This window comes from Ammodytes marinus (assembly GCF_949987685.1).
Source record: "Ammodytes marinus genome assembly, chromosome: 5".
NCBI lineage: Eukaryota > Metazoa > Chordata > Actinopteri > Uranoscopiformes > Ammodytidae > Ammodytes > Ammodytes marinus.
In genome coordinates, this window is record NC_137234.1 from 1,087,068 (window position 1) to 1,110,593 (window position 23,526).

General features: G+C 41.9%; 1 protein-coding gene across 1 annotated transcript in view; it reads right to left on the minus strand.

Annotated features, from left to right (window-relative positions):
* Nucleotides 1-459: 459 nt before the first annotated feature.
* Nucleotides 460-23,526, minus strand: part of LOC307250766 (NACHT, LRR and PYD domains-containing protein 3-like) — a 29,833-nt gene continuing 6,766 nt past the window's right edge. Inside the window, exons 8-13 of the mRNA XM_080027943.1 lie at nucleotides 23,320-23,490; nucleotides 22,634-22,804; nucleotides 21,963-22,133; nucleotides 21,399-21,572; nucleotides 2,479-2,525; nucleotides 460-2,378 (exon numbers count right to left, since the gene is read on the minus strand). Of these exons, the coding sequence (XP_079884069.1) occupies nucleotides 1,834-2,378; nucleotides 2,479-2,525; nucleotides 21,399-21,572; nucleotides 21,963-22,133; nucleotides 22,634-22,804; nucleotides 23,320-23,490 (1,279 nt within the window). The 3' untranslated portion in view covers nucleotides 460-1,833. The remainder of the gene's footprint in view (nucleotides 2,379-2,478; nucleotides 2,526-21,398; nucleotides 21,573-21,962; nucleotides 22,134-22,633; nucleotides 22,805-23,319; nucleotides 23,491-23,526) is intronic.

Consider the following 23,526-nt stretch of genomic DNA (forward strand, 5'->3'; position numbering starts at 1 on the left):
CACGCGGCCAACCGCCGCAGGCGGCCAGTGCGGTGTGTTCCCGGCTTTAAGGTGCACTGTGTAGTTTAAAGGGTCATTGTGTAGTTTAAAGGGTCACTGTGTAGTTTAAAGGGTCATTGTGTAGTTTTCAGAGGAGGACGGTTTGTTTACATTCACAGAGCCTGCACTTAGTTTACTAAACATATTTTCTCTACATGTAATTCTTAGTATTGAATAATTCTATCATCATAAATCAAATTATTTTGAGGAACCTGGAACCAAACAACAACAGTGAAACAGTAACTTTTCAGGAAGCTTTCTAACTTTCTAACTTCAAACAGTGTTCCAGGGATCACATTTTCCTGTGAGGAAAGTTTGTTTATTCAGTTAGGAGAATATGTTTATAATACAAATGGAGAAAAACAAACTACATATTTTATTATGTCTTTTTATTTATTATGTTATATTTACAACAGATACTTCAGTTAGTTGTTAAACACCATCACAGCCGAGTGGCGAACAGGTTCACAGTCCATCTGTGAAAAAGAGAAATAATCCACAGTCCGGGGAAATGAAGCTCGATGTCCCACTCACACAGTTCAGTCTGAAGAGTTTGATCAGTTCTCTGATCCAGACTGAAGTTGTTCTTGACGATCTTACCGTCCAGTTAACTCCAGAGGAAAGGGAAAGAGAATGCACAATCTGATGATCAATATGGATCGATAGGTTACTTTTCCCACTCAACCGCCCCACAATGCATTGCGTCTTTTCAAACGATAAGGATGTTTTTTTACTCTTCATTGCTTCTGTGTACTTCAGTGTAAACGGTCCGACTAACCTCACATACACAATGGATGGTTAATTAGACAGTATGAAGTACAACTCATTTTAGTTTAAAAGATATGTGCAGGCAGGAGAAGTTAGTTTTTGGTGGCTCTCTTCTTTCCTTTTGGGGTTTTGCATTCATGTACCTGTTCCTTTTAATTTTTTAACCTTTATTTCTACAGGTAAATCCCGTTGAGACCGGAGACTCTTTTTCAAAGGAGACCTGTTCCCATTCCCACGTTACCATTCACACACGCATTCATACACCGATAGCAGCAGCAGCTACCACGCAGGGTGCAAGCTAACTATCAACATTCACTCGTCACTAATCAGACACTTTCTATGTTTCTAGATGCTGATTGGTTACTGGGTAATGGCCAAATCCCAGACTGACTGGAGGCTTGAGTCTTTGTTTTAGATAAAGATTGCTCCATAACCTCCTCAGCTTGTCTCAGTGGATTCTTCTATCCCTCAAACTTCACCTTCTGATCAAACAAATAAACTACAGAATATCTTCAATCAATGAACGTGTGCCGCTAGAATCAACAGAACCTAATAGTTCCTCGTAGCTTCTTTAATTACCAATGTTACTGCCAAACTAAACATGAAAGCTTCATACTGTGTGTAAAAGAATATCTCAACATTCTTCAAAGTCTACGATCATGTTTCTTAATGTTTGGCTCTGACAGTTGAATCGTTTCAATCAATGAACTGATTCATTTGTTACAAAAACCTGAAAGATTTCTGTCACTGTGATCCTGTTCAGACTCTCCCTCCTACAGACGACACAGAGACACTGAGGAACCAGACACTGAGGACCCAAGCCCAAGGTAAAGAGGTTCACTATCTCTACCATTGTGTCCTTGAGCAATACACTTGTGTGTGTGTGTGTGTGTGTGTGTGTGTGTGTGTGTGTGTGTGTGTGTGTGTGTGTGTGTGTGTGTGTGTGTGTGTGTGTGTGTGTGTGTGTGTGTGTGTGTGTGGGTGGGTGTGTGTGGGTGTGTGTGTTTCAGTTGGAGACTCTCCCTCCTACAGTGAACACAGAGACACTGAGGAACCAGGCCAGAACCCAAACCCAGGATAAAGAGGTTCAGTGAATGTGGTGTTGAAGGTGTGGAGGTGGATCAGTGAGTCAGAGGAGACACTGTAGAAGGACAGAGAGCCAGCAGGACAGTCCACATACACTGCTACTCTGTTAGAGACAGAGGAGGAGGGGATGGATGTTAATCTGTTATTGTGACGGACCCAGTAACCAGGAGGAAGACGATCATCACCATCAGAGCAGAACAGACTCCAGGACTGATCATTCTCTCCAAACCTACAGTCATCACCACCTCCTTTCCTGCTGATTCCTCTGTAACTCACTGATATAAGAACCATTCCGCTCCACTCGACCTCCCAGTAACGGCGACCAGTCAGACCATTACTACACAGCAGCTGATAAAAGACGTCAAATCTCTCTGGATGATCAGGATATGGCTGCCACTCCTCCACATGTGTCACCTTCCTGTTGTTGTCAGACAGTTTGAGGTTTGTGTGTACTGTGTTTGTGTCCAGTGTGAGTTCACAGGAATCTGATGGAGAGAAAAAGACACAACACAGCAGCAGTTATTAATCCATCATCTGTTCATTGATTGACATTTTGATGATTATGAACATTATAAAGATACATACACTTCCTCAGACCTGATGTCAGCCATTGGACTCCAGCAGGCTCCACCCTGAAAGGAGAGGGGTGGTGAGGGGGGGGGGGGGGGTCAGACCAGCATGTACTCTTTCAGACGCACACATGGACATTATATTAACTTGTGGCTCTTTTTCACTGGAACTTTTATTCACTGATTATTTTGTATATTTTATACTCATGATTACTTTAATTATTTAATATCTTAACATTTATTTGAAACCATCCCCTGGCATTTCCTCGATTCTTGTTTTTGGCTGGGGGGGTATGTGTGTGTGGTGGGGGGGGGGGGGTCCCATTTTAAGTTTGATTTATTGATAGAGATCAAAAAAACATATCTAAAATTATAGGAGATTATTTGTTCAATATTAATATTTATAACATAATAACAAATTTATTAATTTTTTCTTTTTCTTGAAAACATTTTTTAAGATTATTTTTTTGCATTTTCAAGCTTTATTAGATAGTACAGAGTTGAAATGGGGAGACAGAGAGAGAGGGGGGATGACCTGCAGTAAAGGTCCATGGGTCGGATTTGAACCCGTCACCACTGCAACGAAGGCCAGAGCCAATATGGTACACGCTCTACCCACCACGCCACCGGAGCACCCACATTTTCTTTTTTTTTAGGGTTTGTTTCAGTTTTGATCATAAAACAAGCGTTTTGGTCGCGGTGATGTTACACAATATAAAACTATACAATGACTCAACAGCAAGGAGGGCACTGCTTCTATACCTCATTAACTCAGTGGGATCAATTCATTCATTTATTTGAACAACATGAGCATCTTCAGCCGAATGCACACTAACAGACAGGTTGCCCTGCTGTCAGTGGCACAAAAAGTCGGTTTGCACTAGAGGGGCGCCAAAGTGATCGGGGGAAAATTATTTGGAGTCGGCATTTTTCTGTATTTAACAGCGTTTGTGTAAATGATATGACCAATAACAGAGGCACGTCACTGATAAGGCGCCCCCCCCCCCCCGCTCCTTCGCCTCCTCCTCCCCACACTATAGGCGCGCCCCCTCGAGCACGCGCTGGAGCGCGAGAGCTTTCATTTGAATCGTGTTGTCATCTGATGACAGGGACCTACAGATGGAGAGGCAGAAAAGAAAGCTCTCGGGGCACAAAACAGAAAACGGGAAGATTGAGAAGGAGAAAGATTGCGTGGAGGAAAAAAAGCTTTTCAAAGTGGTTGAATGAATAAAAACACAGTACACAGAGTTTGCCCACCTTTGTTTTATATGGCCGATTGTATTGATTAATGCACACTGATTATCGGCCGCGACTCGCGGATTGTCACGGAATGTGTCACCTCAAGTTTTTGACTATTGCTGGTGTCACAGTTTTTGAATGGTAGTGTAGTGATTATAGCAGGTCAGCGCCCAAACAACACACTCACCTGTTTCCCACTATTATCATATGTTGCACCCTTCCAGCGCACGACTGAGTTGTGTGTGTGTGTGTGTGTGTGTGTGTGTGTGTGTGTGTGTGTGTGTGTGTGTGTGTGTGTGTGTGTGTGTGTGTGTGTGTGTGTGTGTGTGTGTGTGTGTGTGTGTGTGTGTGTGTGTGTGTGTGTGTGTGTGTGTGTGTGTGTGTGTGTGTGTGTGTGTGTGTGTGTGTGTGTGTGTGTGTGTGTGTGTGTGTGTGTGTGTGTGAGAGAGAGAGAGACAGAGGGAGAGAGAGCTAGAGACAGAGAGATATACGTACAGTCATATGAAAAAGTTTGGGAACCCCTCTCAGACGGCATTATAATTGACTCTGCTTTCACAAAAAAAAATATAAAAGTGGTATGTCTTTAATTTACCAGGAACAGCTAAGTACTGGGATGTTTTCCAAACAAAGATTTTTTGAAAAGCAGTATTTGGTTGTATGAAATAAAATAAAATGTGAAAAACTGGCTGTGCAAAAATATAGGAACCCTTGTGGTTTTGTTGATTTTAATGCATGTAACTGCATGTACAACTGATGACTTTAAACACAAAGTTGGTTGGATTATGTTGTTAAGCCTTGAACCTCATAGAAATGTCTGTCTAATCATGAGAAAAGGTAGTTTAGGTGCCTAAATGCAAGTTGCACTTCTCTTTGACTCTCTGCTGAAGTGAGACAGAATGGGATCATCAAAACAGCTCCCAAAAGATCTGAAAAACAAAGATTGTTCATTGTCATGGTTTAGGGGAAGGCTACAAGAAGCTTTCCCAAAGGTTTCAATTGTCAATTTCGACTGTAGGGAACGTTGTCAGGAAATGGAAGGACACAGGCATAGTGGCAGTTAAACCCAGGCATGGCAGACCAAGAAAAAAACAGGAGCGGCATAGGTGGAGGATTGTGAGAATGGTTGCACACAACCCACAGATCACCTCCAAAGACCTGCAAGAACTTCTGGCTGCAGATTGTGTATCTGTACATCGTTCAACAATTCAGCGCAATTTGCACCAAAACTTCTGCTTTTTATAAAGACCAAATAACTTAATTTTTGTCTCATCAGTCCAAAGCATTTTCTTCAAATATGAATCTGGCTTGTCTAAATGAGCTTTTGCATACTCCATGCAACTGTATCTGTGGCGTGGGCGCAGAAAGGGCTTCCTTCTCATCACCCGGCCATACAGATGTTTTGGTGCAAATTGCACTGAATTGTAGAACCATGTACAGATACACAATCTGCAGCCAGATGTTCTTGCAGGTCTTTGGAGGTGATCTTTGGGTTGTGTGCAACCATTCTCACAATCCGCCGCATATGCCGCTCTTGTACTTTTCTTGGTCTGCTAGACCTGGGTTTAACTGCAACTGTGCCTGTGTCCTTCCATTCCCTGACAATGTTCCTTACAGTAGAAATTGACAATTGAAACCTTTGGGAAAGCTTCTTGTAGCCTTCCGCTAAACCATGATAATGAATAATCTTTGTTTTTCTAAGATCTTTTGGGAGCAGTTTTGATGATCCCATTCCGTCTCACTTCTGCACAGAGTCAAAGAGAAGTGGAACTTGCATTTAGGCACCTAAAATACCTTTTCTCATGATCAAACAGACCTTTATTTGAGGTTCAAGGCTTAACAACATAATCCAATCAATTTTGTGTTTAAAGTCATCAGTTTTACATGCTGTTACAGGCATTAAAATCAGCAAGACCACAAGGGTTCCCATATTTTTGCACAGCCAGTTTTTCACATTTTATTTAATTTCATAAAACTAAATACTGCTTTTCAAAAAATCTTTGTTTGGAAAACATCCCAGTAGTTAGCTGTTCCTGGTAAATGAAAGACATACCACTTTTATCTTTTTTGTGTGAAAGCAGAGTCAACTAGAACTGCAAGCAGTTTTTACCGGGGGCCAAGCCTCCGACGCAACTCGTCGTCAACCGCCGCGCCGGCCGCTCACTCCGCAGAATCTGCGGATGTAAAGTTTTTGACCGCGGGATGTTCGGTGCGGGAGTTGTATAGGTATCGCTGTTTACGGATGAATTTCGCGAAAGTGCCACGGTGGAACGATGCAGCTCAATTCACAGAACAAGTGGATGTCAAGTTTTTTAATGTGCGATGTTTGGTTGGCGAGTTATGAGCAAAAGCAGATTGTCAGCCTTGACAAAATGGCCGCCGGAGCTAATTGCACAATGTAATGTCAATGGACATGCTAACATTCCCGCCTTTTTTCTTTGACGGAAAAAAATAAATCAAATTTTATTAAAAAGTCCCTTAAACATTAATATTTCTTGGCCATATTTTTTCTATAGACTCGTGTATGCCCCTTGATGGTTTACCGTGAGTTTTAAGAAAATTCCTCTGGCCAATTAGGAGATATAAAATTTCCTAATTTATGGCGCCCCCTTATGGCGAAAATTTCCAAATTTTTTATTGAACGCAATTAAGGGTAGCCCCAACATATGTCTAGAATTTGGACTTGATCCGATTTATGATTTTGGATTTATGAATTTCTACGTAAAACGTAGCTAATCAACAAATATTCAAAGCGCTACCGTTTTGTTATCGATGGTCGGATCAAAATTCTGTGTGATAATTTCTTTCCGTGTGGGTCGGTAGATGTTCTGTGCAAAGTTTGGTGTCAATTGTCCAAAAATTGTGGGAGGAGTAGCGAAAAATATGTTTTTCAGTTTTCACGATTTTGCGAAAAATCTATAATATCGCAAATGGGCGTGGCCTATGCCAAATGATGCAGCTGACTCCAGTGCATCTGTGGATATAAAGTTTTTGACTGTGGGACGTTCGGTGTGGGAGTTATGGCCCCAAACGCGTTTTCCTTGGTGTAGCGCCACCTAGTGGCCGGCATGTCTGAATTTTTTTGTAGGCCGGGAGGCCGGGGGTCTGAACTAGTCATGCAAGTGCCATGTCCCAACCCTTTACGGTTTGGGCTGTGGACACAGTTTTAGGCGGCGAAGTATAATAATAACTAGAACTGCAAGCAGTTTTGACCGGGGGCCAAGCCTCCGACGCAACTCGTCGTCAAGCGCCGCGCCTGCCGCTCACTTCGCGGAATCCGTGGATGTAAAGTTTTTGACCGTGGGATGTTCGGTGCGGGAGTTGTATAGGTATCGCTGTTTACGGATGAATTTGGCGAAACTGCCACGGTGGAACGATGCAGCTCAATTCACAGAACAAGTGCATGTCAAGTTTTTTAATGTGCGATGTGTGGTTGGCGAGTTATGAGCAAAAGTAGATTGTCAGCCTTGACAAAATGGCCGCCGGAGCTAATTGCACAATGTAATGTCAATGGACATGCTAACATTCCCGCCTTTTTTCTTTGACGGAAAAAAAAAAATCAAATTTTATTAAAAAGTCCCTTAAACATTACTATTTCTTGGCCATATTTTTTCTATAGACTCGTGTTTGCCCCTTGATGTTTTACCGTGAGTTTTAAGAAAATTCCTCTGGCCAATTAGGAGATATAAAATTTCCTAATTTATGATGCCCCCTTATGGCGAAAATGTCCAATTTTTTTATTGAACGCAATTAAGGGTAGCCCCAACATATGTCTAAAATTTGGACTTGATCCGACTTATGATTTTGGATTTATGAATTTTTTCGTAAAACGTAGCTAATCAACAAATATTTAAAACGCTACCGTTTCGTTATCCATGGTCGGATCAAAATTCTTTCGTATGATTTCTTTCCGTGTGGGTCGGTAGATGTTCTGTGCAAAGTTTGGTGTCAATTGTCCAAAAAATATGGGAGGAGTAGCGAAAAATATGTTTTGCAGTTTTCGCGATTTTGCGAAAAATCTATAATATCGCAAATGGGCGTGGCCTATGCCAAATGATGCAGCTGACTCCAGTGCATCTGTGGATATAAAGTTTTTGACTGTGGGACGTTCGGTGTGGGAGTTATGAACCCAAACGCGTTTTCTTTGGTGTAGCGCCACCTAGTGGCCGGCATGTCTGAATTTTTTTGTATGCCGAGAATTCACGGACCTGGATCTAGTCATGCTATTGGCATGTCTGCACCCTTTACGGTTTGGGCTGTGGACACAGTTTTAGGGGGCGAAGTATAATAATAATAAAAACTAGAACTGCAAGCAGTTTTTACCGGGGGCCAAGCCTCCGACGCAACTCGTCGTCAACCGCCGCGCCGGCCGCTCACTCCAAGGAATCCGTGGATGTGAAGTTTTTGACCGTGGGATGTTCGGTGTGGGAGTTGTATAGGTATTGCTGTTTACGGATGAATTTCGCAAAACTGCCACGGTGGAACGATGCAGCTCAATTCACAGAACAAGTGGATGTCAAGTTTTTTAATGTGCGATGTTTGGTTGGCGAGTTATGAGCAAAAGTAGATTGTCAGCCTTGACAAAATGGCCGCCGGAGCTAATTGCACAATGTAATGTCAATGGACATGCTAACATTCCCGCCTTTTTTCTTTGACGGAAAAAAAAAAATCTAATTTTATTAAAAAGTCCCTTAAACATTACTATTTCTTGGCCATATTTTTTCTATAGACTCGTGTATGCCCCTTGATGGTTTCCCGTGAGTTTTAAGAAATTTCCTCTGGCCAATTAGGAGATATGAAATTTCCTAATTTATGGCGCCCCCTTATGGCGAAAATGTCCAATTTTTTTATTGAACGCAATTAAGGGTAGCACCAACATATGTCTAAAATTTGGACTTGATCCGAGTTATGATTTTGGATTTATGAATTTCTACGTAAAACGTAGCTAATCCACAAATATTTAAAACGCTACCGTTTCGTTATCGATGGTCGTATCAAAATTCTTTTACGTGATTTCTTTCCGTGTGGGTCGGTAGATGTTCTGTGCAAACTTTGGTGTCAATTGTCCAAAAATTGTGGGAGGAGTAGCGAAAAATATGTTTTGCAGTTTTCGCGATTTTGCGAAAAATCTATAATATCGCAAATGGGCGTGGCCTATGCCAAATGATGCAGCTGACTCCAGTGCATATGTGGATATAAAGTTTTTGACTGTGGGACATTCGGTGTGGGAGTTATGACCCCAAACGCGTTTTCCTTCGTTGTAGCGCCACCTAGTGGCCGGCATGTCTGAATTTTTTTGTATGCGTACACGGCCCGGACCTGGATCTAGTCATGCAATTGGCATGTCTGCGCCCTTTACGGTTTGGGCTGTGCACGCAGTTTTAGATGACTACAAATAATAATAATAACTAGAACTGCAAGCAGTTTTTACCGGGGGCCAAGCCTCCGACGCAACTCGTCGTCAAGCGCCGTGCCTGCCGCTCACTCCACAGAACCTGTGGATGTAAAGTTTTTGACCGTGGGATGTTCGGTGCGGGAGTTGTATAGGTATCGCTGTTTATGGATGAATTTTGCGAAACTGCCACGGTGGAACGATGCAGCTCAATTCACAGAACAAGTGCATGTCAAGTTTTTTAATGTGCGATGTGTGGTTGGCGAGTTATGAGCAAAAGTAGATTGTCAGCCTTGACAAAATGGCCGCCGGAGCTAATTGCACAATGTAATGTCAATGGACATGCTAACATTCCCGCCTTTTTTCTTTGACGGAAAAAAAAAATATCTAATTTTATTAAAAAGTCCCTTACATATTAATATTTCTTGGCCATATTTTTTATATAGAGTCGTGTATGCCCCTTGATGCTTTCCCGTGAGTTTTAAGAAATTTCCTCTGGCCAATTAGGAGATATGAAATTTCCTAATTTATGGCGCCCCCTTATGGCGAAAATGTCCAATTTTTTTATTGAACGCAATTAAGGGTAGCCCCAATATATGTCTAAAATTTGGACTTGATCCGACTAATGATTTTGGATTTATGAATTTTTACGTAAAACGTAGCTAATCAACAAATATTTAAAACGCTACCGTTTCGTTATCGATGGTCGTATCAAAATTCTTTCGAATGATTTCTTTCCGTGTGGGTCGGTAGATGTTCTGTGCAAACTTTGGTGTCAATTGTCCAGAAATTGTGGGAGGAGTAGCGAAAAATATGTTTTGCAGTTTTCGCGATTTTGCGAAAAATCTATATTATCGCAAATGGGCGTGGCCTATGCCAAATGATGCAGCTGACTCCAGTGCATCTGTGGATATAAAGTTTTTGACGGTGGGACGTTCGGTGTGGGAGTTATAGCCCCAAACGCGTTTTCTTTGGTGTAGCGCCACCTAGTGGCCGGCATGTCTGAATTTTTTTGTAGGCCGAGAGGCCGGGGGTCTGAACTAGTCATGCAAGTGGCATGTCCCAACCCTTTACGGTTTGGGCTGTGGACACAGTTTTATGCGGCGAAGTATAATAATAATAATAATCGCCACTAAAACAATAGGGTTCCCTGCCCCGCAGGGCTTGGGAACCGCGTTGCTGTGCAAAACGCGGTCCCAGCTCCTGCTCGGGCTTGGCCCCCTAACTAGAACTGCAAGCAGTTTTTACCGGGGGCCAAGCCTCCGACGCAACTCGTCGTCAAGCGCCGTGCCTGCCGCTCACTCCACGGAACCTGTGGATGTAAAGTTTTTGACCGTGGGATGTTCGGTGCGGGAGTTGTATAGGTATCGCTGTTTATGGATGAATTTTGCGAAACTGCCACGGTGGAACGATGCAGCTCAATTCACAGAACAAGTGCATGTCAAGTTTTTTAATGTGCGATGTGTGGTTGGCGAGTTATGAGCAAAAGTAGATTGTCAGCCTTGACAAAATGGCCGCCGGAGCTAATTGCACAATGTAATGTCAATGGACATGCTAACATTCCCGCCTTTTTTCTTTGACGGAAAAAAAAAAATCAAATTTTATTAAAAAGTCCCTTAAACATTACTATTTCTTGGCCATATTTTTTCTATAGACTCGTGTTTGCCCCTTGATGGTTTACCGTGAGTTTTAAGAAAATTCCTCTGGCCAATTAGGAGATATACAATTTCTTAATTTATGGCGCCCCCTTATGGCGAAATTTTCCAATTTTTTTATTGAACGCAAATAAGGGTAGCACCAACATATTTCTAAAATTTGGACTTGATCCGACTTATGATTTTGGATTTATGAATTTCTACGTAAAACGTAGCTAATCAACAAATATTTAAAACGCTACCGTTTCGTTATCCATGGTCGGATCAAAATTCTTTTACATAAGTTTTTACCGTGTGGGTCGGTAGATGTTCTGTGCAAACTTTGGTGTCAATTGTCCCAAAATTGTGGGAGGAGTAGCGAAAAATATGTTTTTCAGTTTTCGCGATTTTGCAAAAAATCTATAATATCGCAAATGGGCGTGGCCTATGCCAAATGATGCAGCTGACTCCAGTGAATATGTGGATATAAAGTTTTTGACTGTGGGACGTTCGGTGTGGGAGTTATGACCCCAAACGCGTTTTCCTTCTTTGTAGCGCCACCTAGTGGCCAGCATGTCTGAATTTTTTTGTATTCTGAGAATTCACGGACCTGGATCTAGTCATGCAATTGGCATGTCTGCACCCTTTACGGTTTGGGCTGTGGACACAGTTCTAGCGGCGACAAATAATAATAATAATCCTTACAAAAACAATAGGGTTCCCTGCCCCGCAGGGCTTGGGAACCGCGTTGCTTTGCATACAGCGGTCCCAGCCTGCTCGGGCTTGGCCCCCTAACTAGAACTGCAAGCAGTTTTTACCGGGGGCCAAGCCTCCGACGCGACTCGTCGTCAACCGCCGCGCCGGCCGCTCACTCCGCAGAATCTGCGGATGTAAAGTTTTTGACCGTGGGATGTTCGGTGCGGGAGTTGTATAGGTATCGCTGTTTACGGATGAATTTCGCGAAAGTGCCACGGTGGAACGATGCAGCTCAATTCACAGAACAAGTGGATGTCAAGTTTTTTAATGTGCGATGTGTGGTTGGCGAGTTATGAGCAAAAGCAGATTGTCAGCCTTGACAAAATGGCCGCCGGAGCTAATTGCACAATGTAATGTCAATGGACATGCTAACATTCCCGCCTTTTTTCTTTGACGGAAAAAAAATATATAAAATTTTATTAAAAAGTCCCTTACACATTAATATTTCTTGGCCATATTTTTTATATAGACTCGTGTATGCCCCTTGATGGTTTCCCGTGAGTTGTAAGAAAATTCCTCTGGCCAATTAGGAGATATGAAATTTCCTAATTTATGGCGCCCCCTTATGGCGAAAATTTCCAAATTTTTTATTGAACGCAATTAAGGGTAGCCCCAACATATGTCTAAAATTTGGACTTGATCCGACTTATGATTTTGGATTTATGAATTTTTTCGTAAAACGTAGCTAATCAACAAATATTTAAAACGCTACCGTTTCATTATCGATGGTCGGATCAAAATTCTTTCAAATGATTATTTTCCGTGTGGGTCGGTAGATGTTCTGTGCAAAGTCTGGTGTCAATTGTCCAAAAATTGTGGGAGGAGTAACGAAAAGTCAGTTTTGCAGTTTTCGCGATTTTGCGAAAAATCTATAATATCGCAAATGGGCGTGGCCTATGCCAAATGATGCAGCTGACTCCAGTGAATCTGTGGATATAAAGTTTTTGACTGTGGGAGGTTCGGTGTGGGAGTTATGACCCAAAAAGCGTTTTCCTTCGTTGTAGCGCCACCTAGTGGCCGGCATGTCTGAATTTTTTTGTATGCTGAGAATTCACGGATCTGGATCTAGTCATGCAATTGGCATGTCGGCACCCTTTACGGTTTGGGCTGTGCACGCAGTTTTAGGGGACGAAGTATAATAATAATAATAAACTAGAACTGCAAGCAGTTTTTACCGGGGGCCAAGCCTCCGACGCAACTCGTCGTCAAGCGCCGTGCCTGCCGCTCACTCCACAGAACCTGTGGATGTAAAGTTTTTGACCGTGGGATGTTCGGTGCGGGAGTTGTATAGGTATCGCTGTTTATGGATGAATTTTGCGAAACTGCCACGGTGGAACGATGCAGCTCAATTCACAGAACAAGTGCATGTCAAGTTTTTTAATGTGCGATGTGTGGTTGGCGAGTTATGAGCAAAAGCAGATTGTCAGCCTTGACAAAATGGCCGCCGGAGCTAATTGCACAATGTAATGTCAATGGACATGCTAACATTCCCGCCTTTTTTCTTTGAATGAAAAAAAAAAATCTAATTTTATTAAAAAGTCCCTTACACATTAATATTTCTTGGCCATATTTTTTATATAGACTCGTGTATGCCCCTTGATGGTTTCCCGTGAGTTTTAAGAAATTTCCTCTGGCCAATTAGTAGATATAAAATTTCCTAATTTATGGCGCCCCCTTATGGCGAAATTCTCCAAATTTTTTATTGAACGCAATTAAGGGTAGCCCCAACATATGTCTAAAATTTGGACTTGATCCGACTTATGATTTTGGATTTATGAATTTTTTCGTAAAACGTAGCTAATCAAGAAATATTTAAAACGCTACCGTTTCGTTATCGATGGTCGGATCAAAATTCTTTCAAAAAATTCTTTTCCGTGTGGGTCGGTAGATGTTCTGTGCAAAGTTTGGTGTCAATTGTCCAAGAAATATGGGAGGAGTAGCGAAAAATATGTTTTGCAGTTTTCGCGATTTTGCGAAAAATGTATAATATCGCAAATGGGCGTGGCCTATGCCAAATGATGCAGCTGACTCCAGTGCATCTGTGGATATAAAGTTTTTGACTGTGGGACGTTCGGTGTGGGAGTTATGACCCCAAACGCGTTTTCCTTTGTTGTAGCGCCACCTAGTGGCCGGCATGTCTGAATTTTTGTCGTATGCGTAGTCCGGGCGGACCTGGATCTAGTCATGCAATTGGCATGTCTGCACCCTTTACGGTTTGGGCTGTGCACGCAGTTTTAGGGAGGTACAAATAATAATAATAATAATAATAATAACTAGAACTGCAAGCAGTTTTTACCGGGGGCCAAGCCTCCGACGCAACTCGTCGTCAACCGCCGCGCCGGCCGCTCACTCCGCGGAATCTGCGGATGTAAAGTTTTTGACCGTGGGATGTTCGGTGCGGGAGTTGTATAGGTATCGCTGTTTACGGATGAATTTCGCGAAAGTGCCACGGTGGAACGATGCAGCTCAATTCACAGAACAAGTGGATGTCAAGTTTTTTAATGTGCGATGTGTGGTTGGCGAGTTATGAGCAAAAGTAGATTGTCAGCCTTGACAAAATGGCCGCCGGAGCTAATTGCACAATGTAATGTCAATGGACATGCTAACATTCCCGCCTTTTTTCTTTGACGGAAAAAAAAAAATCTAATTTTATTAAAAAGTCCCTTAAACATTACTATTTCTTGGCCATATTTTTTCTATAGACTCGTGTTTGCCCCTTGATGGTTTACCGTGAGTTTTAAGAAAATTCGTCTGGCCAATTAGGAGATATAAAATTTCCTAATTTATGGCGCCCCCTTATGGCGAAATTCTCCGAATTTTTTATTGAACGCAATTAAGGGTAGCCCCAACATATGTCTAAAATTTGGACTTGATCCGACTTATGATTTTGGATTTATTAATTTTTTCGTAAAACGTAGCTAATCAACAAATATTTAAAACGCTACCGTTTCGTTATCCATGGTCGGATCACAATTCTTTTGAATGATTTCTTTCCGTGTGGGTCGGTAGATGTTCTGTGCAAAGTCTGGTGTCAATTGTCCAAAAATTGTGGGAGGAGTAACGAAAAGTCAGTTTTCCAGTTTTCGCGATTTTGCGAAAAATCTATAATATCGCAAATGGGCGTGGCCTATGCCAAATGATGCAGCTGACTCCAGTGCATATGTGGATATAAAGTTTTTGACTGTGGGACGTTCGGTGTGGGAGTTATGACCCCAAACGCGTTTTCCTTCATTGTAGCGCCACCTAGTGGCCGGCATGTCTGAATTTTATTGTAGGCCGGGAGGCCGGGGGTCTGAACTAGTCATGCAAGTGGCATGTTCCAACCCTTTACGGTTTGGGCTGCAGCACCACTTTTACTCGGAGAAAAATAAAAATAATAATAATAATAATAATCGCCACTAAAACAATAGGGTTCCCTGCCCCGCAGGGCTTGGGAACCGCGTTGCTGTGCAAAACGCGGTCCCAGCTCCTGCTCGGGCTTGGCCCCCTAATAACTAGAACTGCAAGCAGTTTTGACCGGGGGCCAAGCCTCCGACGCAACTCGTCGTCAACCGCTGCGCCGGCCGCTCACTCCACGGAACCTGTGGATGTAAAGTTTTTGACCGTGGGATGTTCGGTGTGGGAGTTGTATAGGCATCGCTGTTTATGGATGAATTTCGCGAAACTGCCACGGTGGAACGATGCAGCTCAATTCACAGAACAAGCGGATGTCAAGTTTTTTAATGTGCGATGTTTGGTTGGAGAGTTATGAGCAAAAGCAGATTGTCAGCCTTGACAAAATGGCCGCCGGAGCTAATTGCACAATGTAATGTCAATGGACATGCTAACATTCCCGCCTTTTTTCTTTGACGGAAAAAAAAAAATCTAATTTTATTAAAAAGTCCCTTAAACATTAATATTTCTTGGCCATATTTTTTCTATAGACTCGTGTATGCCCCTTGATGGTTTACCGTGAGTTTTAAGAAAATTCCTCCTGCCAATTAGGAGATATAAAATTTCCTAATTTATGGCGCCCCCTTGTGGCGAAATTCTCCAAATTTTTTATTGAACACAATTAAGGGTAGCCCCAACATATATTTAAAATTTGGACTTGATCCGACTTATGATTTTGGATTTATTAATTTTTTAGTAAAACGTAGCTAATCAACAAATATTCAAAGCGCTACCGTTTCGTTATCGATGGTCGGATCAAAATTCTGGGTGATAATTTCTTTCCGTGTGGGTCGGTAGATGTTCTGTGCAAAGTCTGGTGTCAATTGTCCAAAAATTGTGGGAGGAGTAGCGAAAAATATGTTTTTCAGTTTTCGCGATTTTGTAAAAAATCTATAATATCGCAAATGGGCGTGGCCTATGCCAAATGATGCATCTGACTCCAGTGCATCTGTGGATATAAAGTTTTTGACTGTGGGACGTTCGGTGTGGGAGTTATGACCCCAAACGCGTTTTCCTTCGTTGTAGCGCCACCTAGTGGCCGGCATGTCTGAATTTTTGTCGTATGCGTAGTCCGGACGGACCTGGATCTAGTCATGCAATTGGCATGTCTGCACCCTTTACGGTTTGGGCTGTGCACGCAGTTTTAGGGAGGTACAAATAATAATAAAAAAAATCCTTACAAAAACAATAGGGTTCCCTGCCCAGCAGGGCTTGGGAACCGCGTTGCTTTGCATACAGCGGTCCCAGCTCCTGCTCGGGCTTGGCCCCCTAACTAGAACTGCAAGCAGTTTTTACCGGGGGCCAAGCCTCCGACGCAACTCGTCGTCAACCGCCGCGCCGGCCGCTCACTTCACAGAATCTGTGGATGTAAAGTTTTTGACTGTGGGATGTTCGGTGCGGGAGTTATGAGCAAAAGCAGATTAAAATGGCGACCCGAGCTAATTGCACAATGTAATGTCAATGGACATGCTATCTGAGATTAGCAATTGCGCCAAATCTCTTTGACGGAAAAAAAAAATCTAATTTTATTAAAAAGTCCCTTGAACATTACTATTTCTTGGCCATATTTTTTATATCGACTCGGGTATGCCCCTTGATGGTTTCCCTGGAGTTTTAAAAAAATTCCTTGGGCCAATTAGGAGATATCAAATTTCCTCGTTTTATGGCGCCCCCTTATGGCGAAATTCTCCAATTTTTTATTGAACGCAATTAAGGGTAGCACCAACATATGTCTAAAATTTTGACTTGATCCGACTTATACTTTTGGATTTATGAATATTTACGTACAAGGAAGTAACTGTGAGCTAATTTTCAAATATTCAAAGCGCTACCGTTTCGTCATCGAAGGTCGTATCAAAATTCTTTCGAATAACTTTTTTCCGTGTGGGTCGGTAGATGCTCTGTGCAAAGTCTGGTGTCAATTGTCCAGAAATTGTGGGAGGAGTAGCGAAAAATAACTTTTTCAGTTTTCGCGATTTTGCGAAAAATCTATATATACGGAAATGGGCGTGGCCTATGCCAAAAGATGCAGCTGACTCCAGTGAATCTGTGCATATAAAGTTTTTGACTGTGGGAGTTTCGGTGTGGGAGTTATGGCCCCAAACGCGTTTTCTTTGGTGTAGCGCCACCTAGTGGCCGGCATGTCTGAATTTTTTTGTATGCTGAGAATTCACGGACCTGGATCTAGTCATGCAATTGGCATGTCTGCACCCTTTACGGTTTGGGCTGTGCACGCAGTTCTAGCGGCGACAAATAATAATAATCCTTACAAAAACAATAGGGTTCCCTGCCCCGCAGGGCTTGGGAACCGCGTTGCTGTGCAAAACGCGGTCCCAGCTCCTGCTCGGGCTTGGCCCCCTAACTAGAACTGCAAGCAGTTTTTACCGGGGGCCAAGCCTCCGACGCAACTCGTCGTCAATAGGTATCGCTGTTTATGGATGAATTTCGCGAAACTGCCACGGTGGAACGATGCAGCTCAATTCACAGAACAAGTGGATGTCAAGTTTTTTAATGTGCGATGTTTGGTTGGCGAGTTATGAGCAAAAGCAGATTGTCAGCCTTGACAAAATGGCCGCCGGAGCTAATTGCACAATGTAATGTCAATGGACATGCTAACATTCCCGCCTTTTTTCTTTGACGAAAAAAAAAAAATCAAATTTTATTAAAAAGTCCCTTAAACATTAATATTTCTTGGCCATATTTTTTCTATAGACTCGTGTATGCCCCTTGATGGTTTCCCGTGAGTTTTAAGAATTTTCCTCTGGCCAATTAGGAGATATGAAATTTCCTAATTTATGGCGCCCCCTTATGGCGAAAATGTCCAATTTTTTTATTGAACGCAATTAAGGGTAGCCCCAACATATGTCTAAAATTTGGACTTGATCCGACTTATGATTTTGGATTTATGAATTTTTTCGTCAAACGTAGCTAATCAACAAATATTTAAAACGCTACCGTTTCGTTATCGATGGTCGGATCACAATTCTTTCGAATGATTTCTTTCCGTGTGGGTCGGTAGATGTTCTGTGCAAAGTCTGGTGTCAATTGTCCAAAAATTGTGGGAGGAGTAGCGAAAAGTCAGTTTTTCAGTTTTCGCGATTTTGCGAAAAATCTATAATATCGCAAATGGGCGTGGCCTATGCCAAATGATGCAGCTGACTCCAGTGCATCTGTGGATATAAAGTTTTTGACGGTGGGACGTTCGGTGTGGGAGTTATAGCCCCAAACGCGTTTTCTTTGGTGTAGCGCCACCTAGTGGCCGGCATGTCTGAATTTTTTTGTAGGCCGAGAGGCCGGGGGTCTGAACTAGTCATGCAAGTGGCATGTCCCAACCCTTTACGGTTTGGGCTGTGGACACAGTTTTATGCGGCGAAGTATAATAATAATAATAATCGCCACTAAAACAATAGGGTTCCCTGCCCCGCAGGGCTTGGGAACCGCGTTGCTGTGCAAAACGCGGTCCCAGCTCCTGCTCGGGCTTGGCCCCCTAATAATCCTTACAAAAACAATAGGGTTCCCTGCCCCGCAGGGCTTGGGAACCGCGTTGCTTTGCATACAGCGGTCCCAGCCTGCTCGGGCTTGGCCCCCTAATTATAATGCTGGCTGAGAGGGGTTCCCAAACTTTTTCATATGACTGTATGTGTTTGATTGATGGTTGTGTAGCAATGATAATGAAAATCCTGTTTGCCACAATCTTACAGTTTTTTTCGATCGCTAAACCACAGTGGGCACAACTGTAGCTCAATGTGCAAAACTCTAACTACAGTCTACACTACCAACAGTCACTGGAGCTGAACAGTTCACTTCACCTGCAAAACAGGCTCAGTGCAGCAAACTGTATTGTCCTCACTGAGATAACACACACTGTCACTCAGAACCTGCTCAGAGTATAAACACTGGCATCAAACCCCAATACATAAATTACAAACTTTTAATCTTTACAATTTGAATAATTTGAGTTATTTCACACAAATTACGTAATATTTTCTTTGATGAAAGGGTGAAATTTTTTCACATGAAATTGTTTATTTTATAACATACCAGTTTTTTTAGGAAAACAAAAGGAAATGAAAATCAGAAGTTTGCTTCAATAGATACACATTTTGTATATTCTATTGAAAACATTTCCAAATGTAGTATTTATCTGTGTAAATATTCTATAATTGTAATACAGAAATCAATCCTGTAATGTTGTCATTTACTGTATGGATGCAACTCTAAGCTGTTTGTTTGCTGGAAAATTCATATTACAGATGCAACTTTAGATTTTTGCAGATTGGGTTGCACTCTCAACCCTGCCTCTCTCAATGAGAGACCATGATTCACAACAGGGTCTATCAGTGTTGCCCTTACTGTATTTCATCAGACATTACAGCTCTACAGTATGTCTTCCTCCACACATCCACACTCTCACTGCCACTCTTCTCCCTCCAACAACCTGTCTTCTTTGGTCCATTTACAACAAGAATATATATTTTTGAGCTTTCCCTTTATACTGTATATGTTCACTAACAAGTCTAAAACAAGACACCTTCTTAGTGTTTCAGTTGAAATTACAATCTGCAGTGTTTGAAATGCACTAGGCATTCATTCTGTTTTGAATGTGTGGTTTACAGTTGTGGCAGTAGTGTGTTAGCGTTTGAAAAAAAGTGCTGGAAATCCACAGCGTTGTGCAGGTTGTGGTTAAGCCATGAGATAAGTGTGTAGAGTTTTGAAAATTGTGTTTAATCAATGAAAAATGAGCTAGAGTTTGGTCCACATGAACCGCTGCTGTGCATACTGTAGTTTTGCACTTGTCGTTCCAGTTGTGCCCACTGTGGTTTAGCAATCGAAAAAAACTGTAATAGTTTATTGTAAGGGAATTTGGTGCGATAGATTTGAGTCTCTAAGGGTGTATTCACACATGCCGTGTTTAGTTCGGTTGAAACGAACTCAGATGCACTTCTGCCTTCGGTGCGCATCTTTCAGGCAGGTGTGAATACAGCAATCGCACTCGGGGGCGGACCAAACAAGCGGTCCGAGACCCAGCTGAAGAGGTAGTCTCGGTGCGTTTCCAAACGCACTCTGCTGCAGTTCGTTTGTGGTGTGAATTTGTCCGGACTCGATCCGACCCAAATGCAGGAGGCACTGTGCCTTTTCTTTCTTTTCTTTTTTAATAAATTGCAGTCACCTTCACATTATGGGAAAGTGTTGTTATCGCCATTGTTAGGACGATAAGTTGTGGTTTGACCGGGAGCCCAGAACAATATATTACATTTGATCGAGAGGACGCGTAAGAATGCTGAATGTGTTCAGCGATCAGATGGAGAGGAGCGTCTCCCGCACAGTGCCAACAGGTTCACGCTGCGCAAGAAGTGTGTGTTTTTATTGTTCTTCCCAACGGGACCGTCAATACTATCCCCGTGTCAGTTTGGAGCTGAACTGCGCCGACCCAGCTGATACAGAGCTAAATCAGCTGAGTGTCAGCTTGAGCCTATTCTTCTCGCGTGACGCGCGTCCAGCACCAACAATGCAGTAAAAATTATGTTTCACATTGTAGGCTACAAGCCACATAACGTGGCATTGACATAGGGCTACACATTATAACCATATGAAACAACAATAATTTGATGTTTTTCCTCTTTATTTATAGGTTAGATGCAGGCAATTTTATTATTTTTAACCCCATATTATATCAATGATATATATTTCGCAGTTTTAACTTTGTGCTTCCTGTTTCTCTCCACCCCAGAATGTCTGTCCAATGAATGAATGACCTCAGGTCACGTGTGGTTTTGCTTCGTAATGCTGGTTCACTTGCAAAAGGGGCAATATGAAAGTGGACCACACCAAACAAAAAAAATCAAAACTCTATTTGGTCTGGACCAAAGCAAGTGAACTAGCAGACTTTCCCAGTGTGAATATACCCTAAGTTATTTTCTGTCTTATTTAATGCCTTTTCTCTCTCATTCACTTGAAAAAAAAGTGTTATCAACAAGCTGGTTTTTCCCTTTTAACCGTTTTTCTGAGCTGTTTTTTAACGTTTTTTTTAGTAAATGCCTACACACGTTGTATGGGTAAAGTGTTAAGTGTCTGCATACCCCCCAGAAAGTGGGTAGTTGCGCCCCTGCCTGCTGTAGTGGAAATGCAAAGCACTGCCGTGCTGAACTGATGTGGCGAAGTGTAGTCGACCCTCAACTACAGGGTCTGTGGTTTCGATCCCGTCTCCCCCGCCACACGTAGAAGTGCCCCTAAGCAAGACACTAAACCCTAAATTGCTCCCGATAGTTTGCCTGCTATCGGTGAATGAATGAGTTTGTGAATGGTAACAATTCTCACTTGACAAAAGAGTCTCTGGTCTCAATGGGATTTTATTTACCTGTATAAATAAAACGTTTAAAGAATATATATAGCTATATAGAAAAACACAATTGGTGTGTCAGGGTCATATGAGAAACTGTCTCCAGCTCTCCCTCCTCTATCAGACTGACAGCAGCCTCTTCATACCTGAGAGTGTCCAGTCTCCAGAGGGGACCGTCCCGTCCAGCAGACAGTAGCTCCACTCCTGAGGCTCCTGGATGGTTGTAGCTCAGGTCCAGCTCTCTCAGATGGGAGGGGTTGGAGCTCAGATCTGAGGCCAGAGAAGCACAGCCTTTCTCTGTGATCAGACAACCTGACAGACTATACACACACACACACACACACACACACACACACACACACACACACACACACACACACACACACACACACACACACACACACACACACACACACCATCTGAGAACTTGTGATGGTGAGTTTATTTGTTTTTGTACGTTTTCAGTCCGGCTTTAAAGCCATGTTTATAATAAATGTTTAACATAATCTTTGGGATTTAATAATTCAACAATAAACATGAAAGGGAGAGAAAGTTATGAAAATAACAGTTTTTGAAAATTAATTATTTGATTCTAGAAACAACTGTCGAAGTTTAATTAAAGAGCTTTTGATAAATCATTGTTGCAGACAAAGTTTAAAAGGTTAACTTGATGTTAAATGGTCATCAATTGAACTGGTTGATAATCTGACCTGAGAGTTTCCAGTTTACAGTGTGGACTCTGCAGTGCAGCAGACAGATGCTTCACTCCTGAATCCTGCAGGTCGTTGTTACTCAGGTCCAGCTCTCTCAGACTAGAGGAGGAGCTGAGAACTGAGGACAGAGCTTCACAGCTTCTCTCTGAGAGGTTACAGACACTCAGCCTGGAGAGACAACAGATAGGTAAATAGTAAAAAAAAAATATATATTTTAGTTAAAAAATCGCAGAGACGAAATAATGAACAAGAGGGAGTGTGTTAGTATGTCGAGTCTGGAATTCTGATTATTCTATATAACGTATAGTATATAATCAGAATAGTTTTTCTTTTAATTCATGCATGAATCCCAAACATAAAATTAGTTTCTTGTCAGCCTTTTTTAAATTATTTAGTTTATAATTCTCTGTTATACAATGTGTAAACCCTAACACTAACTAAATACACTTGAAAATTCTATTTTCTGTTCTTTGGATTTGAAAATATTTTCAGGAGAAATTCCTAAACCCTGATGAGAGGCTGTTAAATGTAATGGGGACAAACTGCAACTTAATCTGACCTGAGAGAAGTTTAATTAAAGAGCTTTTGATGAATCATTGTTGCAGACAAAGATTGAAAGGTTAACTTGTTGTTAAATGGTCATCAGTTGAACTGGTTGATAATCTGACCTGAGAGTTTCCAGTTTACAGTGTGGACTCTTCAGTGCAGCAGACAGATGCTTCACTCCTGAATCCTGCAGGTCGTTGTTACTCAGGTCCAGCTCTCTCAGACTAGAGGAGGAGCTGAGAACTGAGGACAGAGCTTCACAGCTTCTCTCTGAGAGGTTACAGCCACTCAGTCTGGAGGGACAACAGAAAGGTAAATAGTAATACATTGTTACTGTTTTAGTTAAAATATTGCAGAGACGAAATAATGAACAAGGAGTGAGAAACATATTTGTTAGTATGTCGAGTCTGGACTTCTGATGATTCTATGTACCGTATTTATAATCAGAATCGTTTATAAATTCATGTATGATTACCAAACATGAAATTAGTTTCTTGTCAGCTTTTTTTAAATTTATTTAGTTTATAATTTGCTGTTATAAAATGTATGAATCCGAACTAGAACTAAATACACTGGAAAATTCTATTTTCTGTTCTTTGAATTTTGAAATATTTTCAGGAGAAATTCCTAAACCCTGATGAGAGGCTGTTAAATGTAATGGAGACAAATTGCAACTTAATCTGACCTGAGAGAAGTTTAATTAAAGAGCTTTTGATAAATCATTGTTGTTGACAAAGTTTAAAAGGTTAACTTGTTCATGTAAATCAGATGTTAAATGGTCATCAGTTGAACTGGTTGATAATCTGACCTGAGAGTTTCCAGTTTACAGTGTGGACTCTTCAGTGCAGCAGACAGATGCTTCACTGCTGAATTCTTCAGATTGTTGTTACTCAGGTCCAGCTCTCTCAGACTAGAGGAGGAGCTGAGAACTGAGGCCAGAGCTTCACAGCTACTCCTTGAGAGGTTACAGCCACTCAGTCTGGAGAGACAACAGTGATTAAAAGAGTAATATATT